The sequence below is a fragment of the Nyctereutes procyonoides genome, unplaced genomic scaffold, assembly GCF_905146905.1.
Source record: "Nyctereutes procyonoides isolate TBG_1078 unplaced genomic scaffold, NYPRO_anot_genome, whole genome shotgun sequence".
NCBI lineage: Eukaryota > Metazoa > Chordata > Mammalia > Carnivora > Canidae > Nyctereutes > Nyctereutes procyonoides.
Window position 1 is genome coordinate 68,968,878 of NW_026575052.1, and position 15,400 is coordinate 68,984,277.

The 15,400-nt window shown below is 34.1% G+C and overlaps 1 protein-coding gene across 1 annotated transcript in view; it reads right to left on the reverse strand.

Annotated features, from left to right (window-relative positions):
* GPR158 (G protein-coupled receptor 158) overlaps window positions 1–15,400 on the reverse strand; it is a 403,385-nt gene that overhangs the window by 200,804 nt on the left and 187,181 nt on the right. The window contains exon 3 of the mRNA XM_055332362.1: window positions 9,909–10,011. Within this exon, the coding sequence (XP_055188337.1) occupies window positions 9,909–10,011 (103 nt within the window). The remainder of the gene's footprint in view (window positions 1–9,908; window positions 10,012–15,400) is intronic.

Below are 15,400 nucleotides of genomic sequence, written 5' to 3' on the forward strand. Positions count from 1 at the left end.
TGGGAGGTTATACTAGTACCATAGGATATGTGAAGAATCAAATATTCACCTGTAAACATGAGCCTGTTGAGATAAATTGTGAAATTTGTGAACAGTATGTTAAATCTTTTTGCTTACTTTAATTTTTCTATACTAACATCAGAAAAACTCAAAACTTAGAGGCATTTTTATTTAGGTATAGTTTTATATAAACTAGTAAAAATAGAAACTTTATTTTATTTTATTTAAAATAGAAACTTTAGAATGGGTAAATAAACCATTGTACATTTACTCAATGGAATTACATGGAGCTGTTAAAATTATGTTCAGGAAAATTATGTATTAAAATGAATATACCAAGTTTTCAGAAAGATCCTATGTATAGACATTTGTATAAAAATTATAAACTTAAAGAATTAAATTATCAACAGATTTCAAATAGCTTTTGAGATTCTATTTTTCTATACACTCCAAATGTTCTTTAATGAGATGTAATATTTTTATAATAAAAAATTAATATTTTAAAGCTATGATCCTCTAGATAGCAGTGAATAACAAAGTGAATTTTTGCACCACATCCGTAATTAACCTATAGGTATTAAAAAACTTCAGACTTCTGAATTAAAACATAATGTTCTAAAAACCAGATTTTCTTAGCTTTTAATTTTGATATAATTTGAAATGTACAGGAAAGATGCAAAAATGGTACAAATAAATTCCATATATGTGCAAAAAATGTGGTATATATATACACAATGGAATTATTCAGCCCTGAGAAAGGAAAATATCCTGACATTTCAGACACCACAGATCTTGAGTATATTATTCTATGAGAGATAAATCAGACAGAGAAAGACAAGTACTGTATATCAATTATATGTGGAATCTAAAAAAGTCAAAACTGTAAAAAACAGAGATCAAAGTGGCAGTTACCAGGAGATACAGGTGAGGAGGAGAAGACTGATGGTGTTCAAGGTTATAAACTTGGAAGAAGTAGCATACAAGCTACAGAGATCTAGTATACAATATAATGATATAGACAATGATATTGTTCTGTAATGATGAATGTGATGAATACTGCCTCAATGGCAATCATATTAAAATATATAAATGTATCAGAGTAATATACTATACATCTTAAATTTATAAAATATTAAAAATGGGGGAAATTCCATATATTCTTTACCCAGATCCACTATCTACATTCTATATCATTTATCTTATCATTCATAGTCCCTGAAAAGATTGACAGAGGTTTATAAATTTATATACATACTATTTTTTTCTGAACCATGTGAGAGTAAATTAGAAATTTTGTGTTCCTTTACCTATAAATATTTCAGTTTGCACATCCTAAGAAAAGAGCATTCTCATTCAAAACCACATTATGATTATGAAAGTTGGGAAATTTAATACTGATACAATATATGACATTTTTTCATGAATAGTCCATATTAAAATTCCATTAATTTTCAGTTATATATTTTGTAGTTATTTTCATCTAACCAGGATAAAATCTACATGATGCATTACACTTAAGTGCCATGTCTCTAGTCTCTGATTTGGAACATTATTAATAAAGTAATTATTCTAGTCTTCCAAAATAGTTTGCAAGTTTTGATGTTTCATAACACTTTTGTTTTACAAAGTATGAATCAGTAAAATTTTAAGACTGTATCACACAGCAAATATACAACTACAAAAAATAACGTATATTAGATGCATATAATAAAAATTATATTGTGTACCTATACATTACTGTTGGCTACATTATTTTACATTGAGTTAAAAAGTGCAATACTTTCTAGCATTAAACTGGAAAGTAGAGATGATTCTTTAGTGAGTCCTTCATTTTTATGCTGTTCTTTTAAACCTTGTACTGCTTTCTGACATTCTAATATTAGAACAGTTAAGACTGTTTTTCAGTTAACAGTTAACAATGCTTAACAATTAACAATACTTTTCTAAATGTTTCACTCTACTTGGAGTCTTTCTTTAATCTATTGAAATAAATTAGACAATTCAAAATAACAAAAAAAATTCAGAGACACAGTTTCCAATAATTTTCTTAGACATCCTATCACTCTATTAAATATGAACTTCAGTTAATAGTGCTTTCATTCCTATCTAGCAACACTTGTTTCCACAAAAAAGTTCTGGAAAGATTAAACTGCATTATTAAAATTAAAAGTTGTTCTTACAAATAATGTTAAGCAATTAGTAACTTAAAATTTCTCCTTCAACAAGGTAATATTGTCAAGAGAATGGTAAATGAAATTAGTATGTAACATTAAAAAACTTATGTGGCAAAGTTCTATCTGAAAGCCTACTGCCACAACAAAAATTATACTGGGTGTCCACTGAGAAATTTAGTCATCTACCATAAAAGCCCAAGTAGTAAATGTGGTTGGTCATTGTTGATGAAACACTAAAACTTTCCAGAAATTTTCTTAAAAGATCCATTTGTTTGGTTTGTTTTTCTGAAGATTCAACTAATGAACAAATTAAAAGGGTATTTTTCTTCTCCTCTTTTTTTTATAAGAAATATGCATCTTTCTTAATCTTTTAGATCGATATTTCCTTGTAATAGAGGTAACAAACTGATAGAACAAAATGTATCTACATTTTCATGACTTGTGGTGCCTACTGTCAAAATGTACTGCAGAAAGTTTTCTTCCTATGTTTTATGGAAGAAAAGTACTGATTATTTTATTTAGAAAAGAATAAGTTGAAGCAAGACTAGCCCACATGCCATGACCCCCTATTCCTTCCATTCTACAGGCATGAGAGAAAAAAATGAATCACAAACAATGAACATAATTCAGCTCCAAGTAACAGAATTGAGTGAAACAATGAGAGTTCAACATTAGTTCTAGGTATAAATAATGTTCATCTGAAATTCATCATTAGAGAAAAAATCTCCTTTCCTTTCATAAACATATTTACTTTTTCATGAGAACAAAGGGGGAAAAACAAACTAGAGGGAACATATTTATCTATCAAGGTTTAGAGTTAAAATGATGCAATTAGCTAACCATAGGAAAATATATTTGTCTTGTTATTTCATGGTTTAGGATGATGAAGTAATCTGCCTTGTCTTTAGGTTGTTAAAATCACATCCAAAAACTACATGGAAAAAGGTACATACACATGAGTAACTCTAACACATTGAGGAAATTTCTGTGTACATTTGGTTCAATATCTATACCATCCACATGGAGAGAAGAGTTAGCTGAATATTGTTATATTTAGACTGCTATCCAAAAAGATTCCTACTGTTAGGTCATAAATGTATATTTGCATACCTTAAAATCAGGATTAGCTAATATACCAACATATACTTGCATCATGGATGCCTAGTTGTGAAAATAAGCTCAAAATGAAGCCCAGTGCAAGCATTTTAAAATTTGTATTTCCTCACTATAAATAAGAGCTCAAGTTTTTCCCTTCATTTCTATATGCTTACCTATATATCTTATATTCATTTTTCTACTATCTCCTACATTTTTAGTGGTATTCTTCTTTGGACAAAAATACCATCTGAGATCTTAAAAAGATTCTGATATGACTTATAAAATTATTAAACACAAATGGAGTTTTGGCCTAGATACTTTATTCATTCAATTCCTACAACATCTAATACGTAAATCCTATAAATAATAGGACTAAATTCTCCATATTCACATTAATATAACAATCACTATCATTTGAGGGATATTTCATCTCATTTACTCCTCACTTGGCAAAGAATAGATGGTACCATTCCTGCTTTATGAATATGGAAAGAGAATCTCAGAATGTATGAGAAATTTGCCAAAGTCTGCTAGTAAGTGGAGACAAGATTTAAGTACATTTGACTCAAAGGCAAACCAGATTATAAATTGTTTTGAATCACTTATTTGGAATTATGAACAATTTCCTCTAGAGAAAGTGCTATGGTACACTGGAATGAAAGTTAGTGGGAATTGAGCTGAGGATACTAATTTTCTACCACTGCTATAAGAAATTCCCACAAACTCAGTGTCTTAAAACAACACAAATTTATATTGCTTCTTAAATATAATATAGCTATATTCATTCTTACAGTTCTATAGGTCAGAAGTATGACATGGGTCTCACTTAGCTAAAATCAAGGTGTCAGTAGGGCTATATTTTTTTCTGGAGGATCTAGATAAGATTCCATTTCCTTACCTTTCCCAGCTTCTTGAGGCCACCTACATTCCTTGGCTGGGTTTATTCCTCTAACCTCAAAGCCCACAATACAGCATTTCTCTGACCCTTCTTGCGTCCTTACTTCTGTCTCTGACTACAGCCAGGAAAGTTCTCCATTATTTAGGACTGATATGATTAGAATCCAGGATAATCTTCTCATCTCAAGGTTTGTAACTTAATCATGTCAGCAAAGTCCGTTTTGCCATGTGAGGTAATACTCTCACTGATTGTAAAAATGGGAATATGCACATCTTTGAGGGGTAGGAAGGGACATCATTCTGCCTATTAAAATGAGCTAATATGTGAATGGCTGACAGTCCAATTTCCCTGCCAGGGTTTTTTGTTGTTGTTGTTGTTATATTTAATATTTTGAGGAAGATGATTATTTACAAAAACAAATCTCAAATTAGTCCAATTAGTACTAAAATAATGTAACTAAATAAAAGTAGTAATAAAAATATTTTTTTAATCTAATGAAGTAAATTTGGGGGTAGTAGAAAGAAGGAAGATTTTTGGTTTTGGTTTTGGGTTTTTTTTGTTTGTTTTAAGGTTTTTTTTTTTTAATTTATTCATGAAAGACAGAGAGAGAGAGAGGCAGAGACACAGGCAGAGGGAGAAGCAGGCTCCATATAGGGAGCCTGATGTGGGACTCAATCCTGGGACTCCAGGATCACGCCCTGGGCCAAAGACAGGCACTAAACTGCTGAGCCACCCAGGGATGCCCAAGAAGGAAGATTTTTGGATGACTGAATATTATATATGAGAGCAGGACCCATTTTAGACAAACTGAACAGAAAAAATCTGGGACATGGGAATATGATCCTCTGCTGGGTAGTGGAACAGATACTAGATGAAGGGAATAAAAGTGGGGAGATTCTTGGGGAAAGAGGGAAGAAGAATAGATGCAAACTTCCAAATAATAATCATAAAACAACAATATTTTTGAGCATTTAAAATGTGCCAACTGCCATTATTAGAACTTTGAATTTATTATTTAATCCTTATAATAATTTTCTAAAGCCTATAATATTATTCCAATTTTACATATGTCATAAGTGAAGGTTCAGGAAGTTAAAAAATACAGCAGAGTCCAAGTAAGTAGTAGAGCCAGGATTCAAAACCAAGTTAGTCTTATTCCAAAAACTATGCTCTTAATTACTGTGCTAAACTATGATAGAGGGGATCCCTGGGTGGTGCAGTGATTTAGCGCTTGCCTGTGGCCCAGGACCCGATCCTGGAGACCCGGGATCAAATCCCACGTCGGGCTCCCGGTGCATGGAACCTGCTTCTCCCTCTGCCTGTGTCTCTGCCTCTCTCTCTCTCTCTCTCTCACTATCATAAATAAATAAAAATTAAAAAAATAAATAAACTATGATAGAAATTCAGCTCTGGTAGAAATTTAAGAGCCAGGGTATCCAACATGGTATGGAGTATGTCCCAACAGTTGGAAAGAACATAGTCAAAGATTAACAGATAAATGCAACAGTTGAGAGTCCAAGAACATGGACACTGGCATTGGCAACTCACCCCATCTTCCAGACACACTGAGGTACTGGACTCCATTTACTAAGAGCAGGACTAACAAAGGAAGACATGAAAACTGTAAACTAGGTAAATGAATGAGGCAAAAACAAAAGTACAAATACATTGGAAACTGTGCTACCAAAACTGGAATAACACTGATCAGGACTAACTATAATACAGCAAAAGTAAATCAGACCACAAGGCTGGAGTCAGACCAATAGTGAAGGTGAGAATGCCGATAATGAGATTGTGATGCTCAAGCTCTATTAATCTGTCCTAAAATTGGAGGTGGTATTAGAGACTGATACAGGACCTCATCTGCAGAAAGCCAAGTATCTCAGTACTTGGTTACTCTGAAATCCTGCTACTATCCAGATGTCAGATCCTATTAGTTCACATATGACCATCAATTTCAAGAGAGATGCCAGGAACACAGCCTCTGGGCTGTCAGCACAATTTTAAATCATGTCATTTAAGCATATACCTCGTTGGTCTTTACAAGCCCTCGTTTACTGTGGGTCTTAGTCTGAAAAAAGATTTTAAATCACTTCATATTTTAACAGGATTTTTAAGTCACATGTGCATTACATCTCAGCTCTTCTCTCCAAATACGATAACATGACAATAATATATGTGGGGATTACAGATCTTATTTTAGATTTACAACTGTAAATTAAGTGACTTTAATCTTTTAGGTAAATTCTGTTTTCTGTATCCTATTCTCCTAATCAGGCAACTAACTTCTTCCTGCTGTCTCTAACTCCCAAGCCTTCTCCCTACTGCCCTACTGAATGCAGCACCGGTTGTTATACTGTCCCATCCATGTCAAATTCATTCTCCAAAAGTTCCAGTTTTAAAAAGTTGGTTATTATAATATGATAAAATGTAAGGCTAATGACCAATGATGTTTAAGGATTATCTCTTTACATACATCACTGATTTTTATCACTTATTTAACTATACCTACAAACATTTATCATATGCCATTGTATTATGCTAGCAGGTTTACATATGTTATCTCATTTTGGGGGTTTCTAATGCCTTCTTTACCCTTGACAAAGGGTACAGAGCTATATGCAGTCATTCCTTAAGTCATGGGTAGCCCTTTAAGAACATAAGGGGATGAGCAGAATAGATACCAACTTCCAAATAACAATCATAATACAACAACATTTTTTAGCATTTAATATGTGCCATGAACACCTGAATACTATGATTAAAATACTGACTATATTAAAATATAGTATATGTTTAATACAGTTTAATACAGTACATGTTTTAATAATAACCAGGAATACAAAAGAAAGTTTGGATAGTCCTTAGTCATTGACTAATCCTGACAATGAACAGGATTCCTGTTCAGATCCCTGTATCATCTCTTAGGACAAGGAGGGAATAATAATGGATTTTCCTGCAACCTGACAGGCCATCAGGAAAGACAGCTTTGGTCAAAGAACACTTTACTGACTTCAAATTATAACATATAGCTAGCCTTCTGCTCTGTCATTGGGGAAGGTCAAGTCTGATTAAGTAAGTGCTAAGGTCAAACCTGAATCACAGCTAAATGTCTAAATATAGATCATCTTTCTAAAAACCGTGGCCTCTTTTCCATGACTGCAGTGTGTACAACACAGGAGTTAGATTTACACAGAGAAGCCGCCTTTTCTTAGAAAAAGTAGGTCCAGTGAAAAACATTGGCTTTTAAAATAAGGAAGAAAGTAGGAGTGTGCAAATTAAATAAAGATAAGTTGTTAAAGGTTAACTAGTTTCTCCTGGTGGTGTTATAAGCAAATGGCATAGTCATTCTCTGGTTCTAAAATATTTAGATGTTTTATTTCAGTCACATAGTGGGAGCTGAGAACAAATGTGGGTAAACCAGATACAAAATACCTTCACAGAACATAAGCTAAAACCTATTCCCTTAATTCTTCAGTGTTGAATCATCTGTTATGTCTGGACCGTAAATGTGAAGAATGCCAAAGTAGCTCTGGTATTGCCATGGTTTGGTACACACAGATACAAGGAAAAGCATGTCTACTCTGAAAATATGTTATCATCACTACTATTGTATTAGTTTTCTACTGCTACATAACAAATTACTGGAAATTTGGGAGCTTAATATACCTATTCATTATTTCCCAGTTTCTGTTGATCAGAAGTGTGGGCACAGTGTAGTGAGCTCTCCGCTCAGGGTCTTACTAGACTGAAATCAAGGTTTTGGCCTGCTGTCTTCTCATGTGGAGCTCAGGATCTCCTTCCATGTGTATTCAGGCTTTTAGAAAAATTTAGTTGCTTGCAGTTATAGAACTAAGGTCCATGTTTTCTTGGTTACTGCCCGTGAGATCTGCTATCAGCTCTCAGAGGGCTCACTCAGGTTTTAGCCACACAGCCCTCACACAACAAGGTAGTTTATTTCTTCAAGGCCAGCACTAGAATTTCCCTTCGGTCAGCTACGATGGGAAGGAATTTTCTTTAATGCAACATAATCACATAGGTGACTAAACTATCACCTTTGCTATATAATACAGCCTAAACAGGGAGTGACCACCTCCCTGCATTCACGGGTCCCACCCTCAAGTAAGAGGAAAGTGTTGGGCAGGGCCTGTGCGAACAGAAGCCTGAAGGCCATTTGAGAATTATACCTGTAATTATTCATAGAACAAGGGCTGACCTCTGAACTATATGACTGAGGACAGAGCGAAATGTTACTGATCTCCAGAGCCTATAACTTAAATGTAAACAGATTCAGTTCCAAGAATGTTTTCCAGGAGAAAACAAAACAAAACAAAAATCTACAAATTTTACCAAAATTCCTAGAGGAAGAAACTCAGATTTCAATCTCAATGTACCCTTTGAACTGTGCCTAGTAAAAATGCAAATTCCTATAAAGACCAGTAAGGCTTGCAAAGATTTGTGAATGACTATCTAAAAGATACCTGTACCTCAGTTTCAGTAAACCTCAAGCCCTAACTTCCTATGAAACCAACTTTTTTACCACTATACTCCTTAGCTATTATATCCATTGGCTGACTACAAGCTAGTGTGGCAACATTGCATTCTCTAGAGATAAAGTAAAAAAATCAATATTCAAATTGTAACACTGACATTTTCTGAAGTAGGAATACAATAGCAGATGACCAAGTTTCGATTCTGGAGTATATACCTTGTATAATCACTTCCCCGGGAATGTGAGTGGATCTGTAAATATGATGAGATGGTCTCTATTTTGATTAGGTTACATTATCAGATAAAGTGGTGGGATACTTACTCTCATTATAGTATGTTATATATGGTTCAATCTGACCAGATTGAGGAAATTGTTTTGCTAGCTTTGAAGAGGTGAGCTGCAATGCAGTAAGAGGGTCACATGAATAGGCCTTAAGGCAACTCAGAGGAGCTCAGAGTAAACTTCAGCTGACTAACATCTAGGAAAAAAAAAAAAAAAACCCAGGAGCCTGTGAGATACTGACATGAATGAGCTTGGAAGAAGACCCCAGGCCTCGGATCACATTGCATCACAGATGTCACCTGGTAAGACAGAGGGCCAACCTCACCTCTGACTGGAAAGGTAATGAACGAAAACTGTGTGATAATAAATGTATGTTCTTTAAATTGTTAAATTTATGATAGTTCTTTATGCAGTGTAGAAAATTAATATATAAATTAATAAATAGGGCAGCTCCAGTGGCTCAGCAGTTTAGCGCCGCCTTCAGCTCATACTGTGATCCTGGGGACCCTGGATTGAGTCTCACATCAGGCTCCCTGCATGGAGCCTGCTTCTCCCTCTGCCTGTGTCTCTGCCTCTCTCTCTCTCTGTGTCTCTCATGAATAAATAAATAAAATCGTTTTTTGTAAATTAATTAATTAATTAATAAACAAACTAGCAAAATTAGGTTTAGGAAATTTCTGTAGCAACAGCTCTCAATAACTGAATCCCAACTGATTTTACTACACAGCTAACATTATTTTAGGAAACGTATTGAAAACTAAAACATACTTAAACACATTATTTTGTGGTACTCCAGGGCATGAAAGATGACAAATCAAAACAAAAATTCTAAGGGACGAAAGACTACCAAACCAGTGGAGATTGAAACAAATAACTCCAACAATGTAAAAAGAAAATCTGAATAATTAATAATCGTATATATTATGTGTATTCATATGTATGTAGAGAAGCGAAGGACACTTACTCTGAAAGCTGTTCACTGAGAAGTCTTGAGGATGATAGAATCCTGCTTTGCAAATGCACTGGTAGGCTCCAAGCACGAATCCTAGGCCTTTAATTGGCATACACTACGAAAAAGAAAAGATAGCGGTAGAGTTGATCACAGTTTATTTCACAGTATAAAGACCCACAGATATCCATCACTGCAAATGGTAACAGAACTATCACATTTTCCAGAAATAAAGTGTCTCTTTTTTGAACTCTTATTTTATATTTGTTTGTCAACAGATACTTTTTTAGAAGCTACAGTTTCCTTTCTAAATATACGCCATCATGGATGTAGGCGCCACACAACTTTATTCATTTATTCATTCAGTTGCCATAGGGACTAAATTTCTAAGCATGGCTTTTGGGTTTGATGCTTCAAATATCATTTTATTGCTTTAAGAAGTATTTCCAAAGCCTATAAGAATGTCTTTAAAAAGATTCCATGCTAAATATTTCTATCACAGAAAAAGTAGGTAGAAAAGTATGTAGATGGACAGAATTTGGGATGTGAAACTTGCTTCTCTGAATTAAATATTCATCAAATTTTCATCCTTGGAACAAAATAACACAAATTGGTGAAATAACAAAACAAGTAAACTTTAAGGTGAAAATTTAGAAGAGAAAAAAAAAGATAAAAATAATGATCCTGGATCCCTGGGTGGCGCAGCGGTTTAGCGCCTGCCTTTGGCCCAGGGCGTGATCCTGGAGATCCGGGATCGAATCCCACGTCGGGCTCCCGGTGCATGGAGCCTGCTTCTCTCTCTGCCTGTGTCTCTGTCTCTCTCTCTCTCACTGTGTGCCTATCCTAAGTAAATATAAATTAAAAAAAATAATAATGATCCTGAGGGCTCTTCACCTAAAATCTGTTTCACAGATAAGTGTTCTACCTGTACAGAAATTTTAAAAATTATCAGCTTTCTAAATATGTCACATAAATAGATATAACAGACATCTCTCAAAAGTTTAATCTTGGCTTCTTTCAAAGATACCACTTGAATCTCATAAAATTTGGCTTAACATACTTCATTTCTGCTACATTAAATGATATAAGCATGGAATAAGTTCTATTAAAATACAAACAGTACATCAATGAAACAGGACTATGTCAAGACAATAGACAGCACTGAAACTTTTCTGCTATCTCTCTACCAAGATGCTAATCCTTTGACTTTTTCCATTATAATCAACTAGAAAATCTTACAATCTAATGGATTTTAGTTATAAAATGTCTCCTTAAAACAGAAGCCCTTAAGAGAAGACTCTAAATAATTTAAATAATAATTCCACAATCTAAACTTTAATGATTGGTATCAAGATCAATATTACATACCATGAAAACTCTAAGAAATAGAAATAGCATTTATATATAAGGTAGCAAGAGCTAAAATATGTCCTAAATTCATACAGATATAATAAGAACATGTCTAACCTCTTTCAAAGAGACCTCCTTGAATATTTTATTTCATTAATTCCACCCTTATCCCCCAGCCTTTTTTTTTACCTAATACACAATTTATATCTAATTATACCTTGAAATTGAAAACACGGTTCCTGATCTAGAGCAATATACAAGAAGAGAGAAGTACCAATCAATTTAACTGAGTTGGCAAGTATTTATGAAATAACTGCTCTGGGCTTAGAAAATTCCTAGAAAACCGAACTGAAATAACACATACTATTTATAAAGATCCATTTACACAATAGGTCAGATCATATTTCTAAGCTATATAAATTATAAACAATTATAACATTTGCTTTGCAGAAGCACTAGTATTATGAATAGAGCATATTATTTGTGGTCGGTCAGAAAATAAGGATTTGAATTATCACTTTATCACTAACTAGCTATGTGAACTTGGGATGTTCTCTTAACTTCTCTGAGCCTTAGTTTTTTTAATTTTTATGAACAATCATTCAGTCAAATTCATGTATAGTTTGAAGACAACTGAAACACCAAGATATCCTAATAGGTTAAATAGGGGATATAAGAGGAAGTGAAGAATAAAGGATGACATTATTCTGGTTATTTTTTAGCCTGAGCAACCTTAAGACTAGAGCTGCCATCATTGACCTAGGAAAAGTTCCTGGTAGAGAAGACTTGGACGAAAGAGCAGTTCAGTTTTGCAAATGTTAAGTATGAAGTGCTATTTAACACTTAATTGTAGATATCAAATAGGCAGGCTGATAAAACAGTACAGAGTTTAGAAGAGATGTCTGGACTATGTAATTTGGGACTGATTTGCACAAAGATGATAGGTAAAGCCATGAAATCAGGTAAGACCAGATTGCTAAGGGAATGCCTACAGGCTGTAAAGGACAGAGGTCCAAAGTGTTGAGACTCAGGACACTCTAGAGCTAAAAGGTCAGGCAGAAAGGAAGAAACAAAGGATACTCAGAAGAGTAATAAAGTATGGTATCATTATCCCATTAACTAGATTGTGATACTATGGACACTGCATGTGAAATTTCTTGTGAGTTACATTCAGTAAACATTCACACAGCATAGGTTTATCCAGGTAAACTAAGTCTCTCTTAGATACTAAGAATAAATAGTGTGCTCTAAATATTCTGCCTCACTGGAATTTGGAGGTTAATGCTATTTCTTAAAACAGCATTAAATTATCTGATAATATGACAGTACTACAACAGTAATTCAGTTGAAAATTTTAAATGTTTTTTTTTATTTTTTTTTATTTATTTATGATAGGCACACAGTGAGAGAGAGAGGCAGAGACATAGGCAGAGGGAGAAGCAGGCTCCATGCACCGGGAGCCCGATGTGGGATTCGATCCCGGGTCTCCAGGATCGCGCCCTGGGCCAAAGGCAGGCGCCAAACCGCTGCGCCACCCAGGGATCCCAAATTTTAAATGTTTAAGAGAGATCTGAAAGTTTATTGGAATAAGAATACCTCTTTACAAGCTAACTCTAAATTTGAAATAAAAATGAGTTAAGAAAAACCTATCAGATAAATGTGACCAAATATAAAGTCCCTTGAGAATAAAAAAAAGTTTCCCATTTTATTTTGGAAAAAGTAATATAACTTATTAGTCACCTCAAATTCTTTTGTTTAACCTTAAATTATATTTTCAAAGAAAAGAAAAAAACATTGTCAGTTAATATCATGAAAGAATAGCATCTTGCTATTCTTCGAAACGGTAGGATCTGCATAGAACTCAATGTGCTATTGCTTATATGTTTGCCTTAGAGTATAAAAGTGATCCTGGCTTATTTTTCTATTAATGATCATAAATTTGTAATGAACTTGCCATGCTTTCTTGCTCCACCTGCCATCACCATTCTGTAGCTACTCTAACTCTGCCACCTCAGAACCAAACTTATACATTTTCAAGATTAGGCAACTAGTTTAGTATCCAAACTAGTTTTTAAAAATCTATATAAAATATGATGACTACTCAACTAAGGTGGATCATATTTGGATTGAGGAGCTGCTTTCTATAATTTTTCTCTTTAGAGATTTAGAATTTTGAAAAGATCCTCATGTAATACAAGAAAAAGTCTTCAGAATCTTACCCTAATTTAACATTCATTTAAAATATTCACTTAAAATACTCATTTGGGGTATTCAAAACATTCATTTTAGATATTCAAGCCTAAATCTTTCTTTTTTTTATTTTTATTTTTTTTATTTTTTAATTTTTTTTTATTTATTTATGATAGTCACAGAGAGAGAGAGAGAGGCAGAGACATAGGCAGAGGGAGAAGCAGGCTCCATGCACCGGGAGCCCGACGTGGGATTCGATCCCGGGTCTCCAGGATCGCGCCCTGGGCCAAAAGCAGGCGCTAAACTGCTGCGCCACCCAGGGATCCCCAAGCCTAAATCTTTCTACTTTATCTTCATAGAAGTCCCAAAGGGTAGAAATGGAAAGAGCAACCTCCATGGAGGTATCTGTTCCATGATGGCCTTTGATAAACATTAAGCTTCTTATGTCAAGATTTAGTATTCCTCTGAATGAGGTAGCTACTCACAAGACTGGATACCCTCTTTAATGAAACTACAATGCCCATACTTACTAAGCCATCAGCAGAGATATACTAAGGATAGTCTTGACAACCTACAGTCAAAGTCGTGTTCCTGGGAGTAATCCAGGTCCACATGGAAAGAGATGGTGGTCAAGAGTTGAAAGCAAAATAGATTCCTAAAGGGATGCTTGAATGGCTCAGTTGTTTGGGTGTCTGCCTTCAGCTCAGGTCATGATCCCAGGGTCCAGGGACTGAGGCCCACATTAGGCTCCCTGCTCAGTGAGGAGTCTGCTTCTCCCTCTGCTGCTCCTCTGCTGCTCTCCCTGCTTGTGCTCTCTTTTCCTGTCAAATAAATGAATAAACTCTTTAAAAAAAATTCCTAAAAACCTACAGTCTATCAAGTCTGAGTCATACAGAAATAAAAATTCTGAATAGATTTATAACTAATAAGAAGACTGAATCAAAAACCTCCCAATGGAGAAAAAAGCACAGGACCAGAAAGCCTCAATGGGCAATTCTACCGAAGAGCCAAAGGAAAATTAACACCAAACTTTTCCTCAAACTCTTCTAAAAATTGAAATGAAAATACTTCCTAACTCATTTTATGAAGCCAACATTTTCCTGATACCAAATCAGACAAAGATACTATAAGAAAAGAAAACTATGTATCAATATTCCTGATTAATATTGACGTGAAAATCTTCAGCAAAATCTTCAACAAAATTGCAAGCCAAATTCAGTTAAAAGGACTACACGCCATAACCAAGTGGAACTTATTCTTGGAATGCAATGATAATTCAACTTATAAATCATTCAATACAATACAACATATTGACAAAATGAAGGACAAAAACTACATGACCATTTCAAGTAATTTAGAGAAAGCACTTGACAAAATTCAACACCCTTTCGTAATAAAAACACTCAACAAACTAGGAACAGAAAGAAACTATCTCCACATAATAAAGGCCATATATAAAAAGCCTATGGCTAACATCCTGCCCAATGTTGAAATGTGGAATGATTTTCCTCTAAGATAAGAAACAAGGCAAAGCCTCTGTCACTTCCATTCAGGATTACTGGAAGTCCTTGGCAGAGTAATTAGAAAATAAATAAAAGGCATTCAAAAAAGAAAGGAAGAAGTATAATTATCTGTTTGCAGAAGACATGATCTTACATGTAGAAAACCCTAAAGATTTTGCCAAAAATAAAAGAATAAAGAAACCCTGTTAGAATTAATAACCATATTAAGCTAAGTTCTAGGATATAGAAGCAACATAAAAAAATTGATTGAGTTTCTATACACAATCACAATCCAGAAATGACATTTAAAAAACAGTTCCACTTATAATAGCTTCAAAAAGAATAAAATACTTAGGAGTAACCTAACCAAACTGAAAACTACAAAACTTGCTGAAAAAATTAAGTGTACCAATACATGAACTGACAGCCATGTACATGGATTAGAAGACAACACTGTTAGAATTC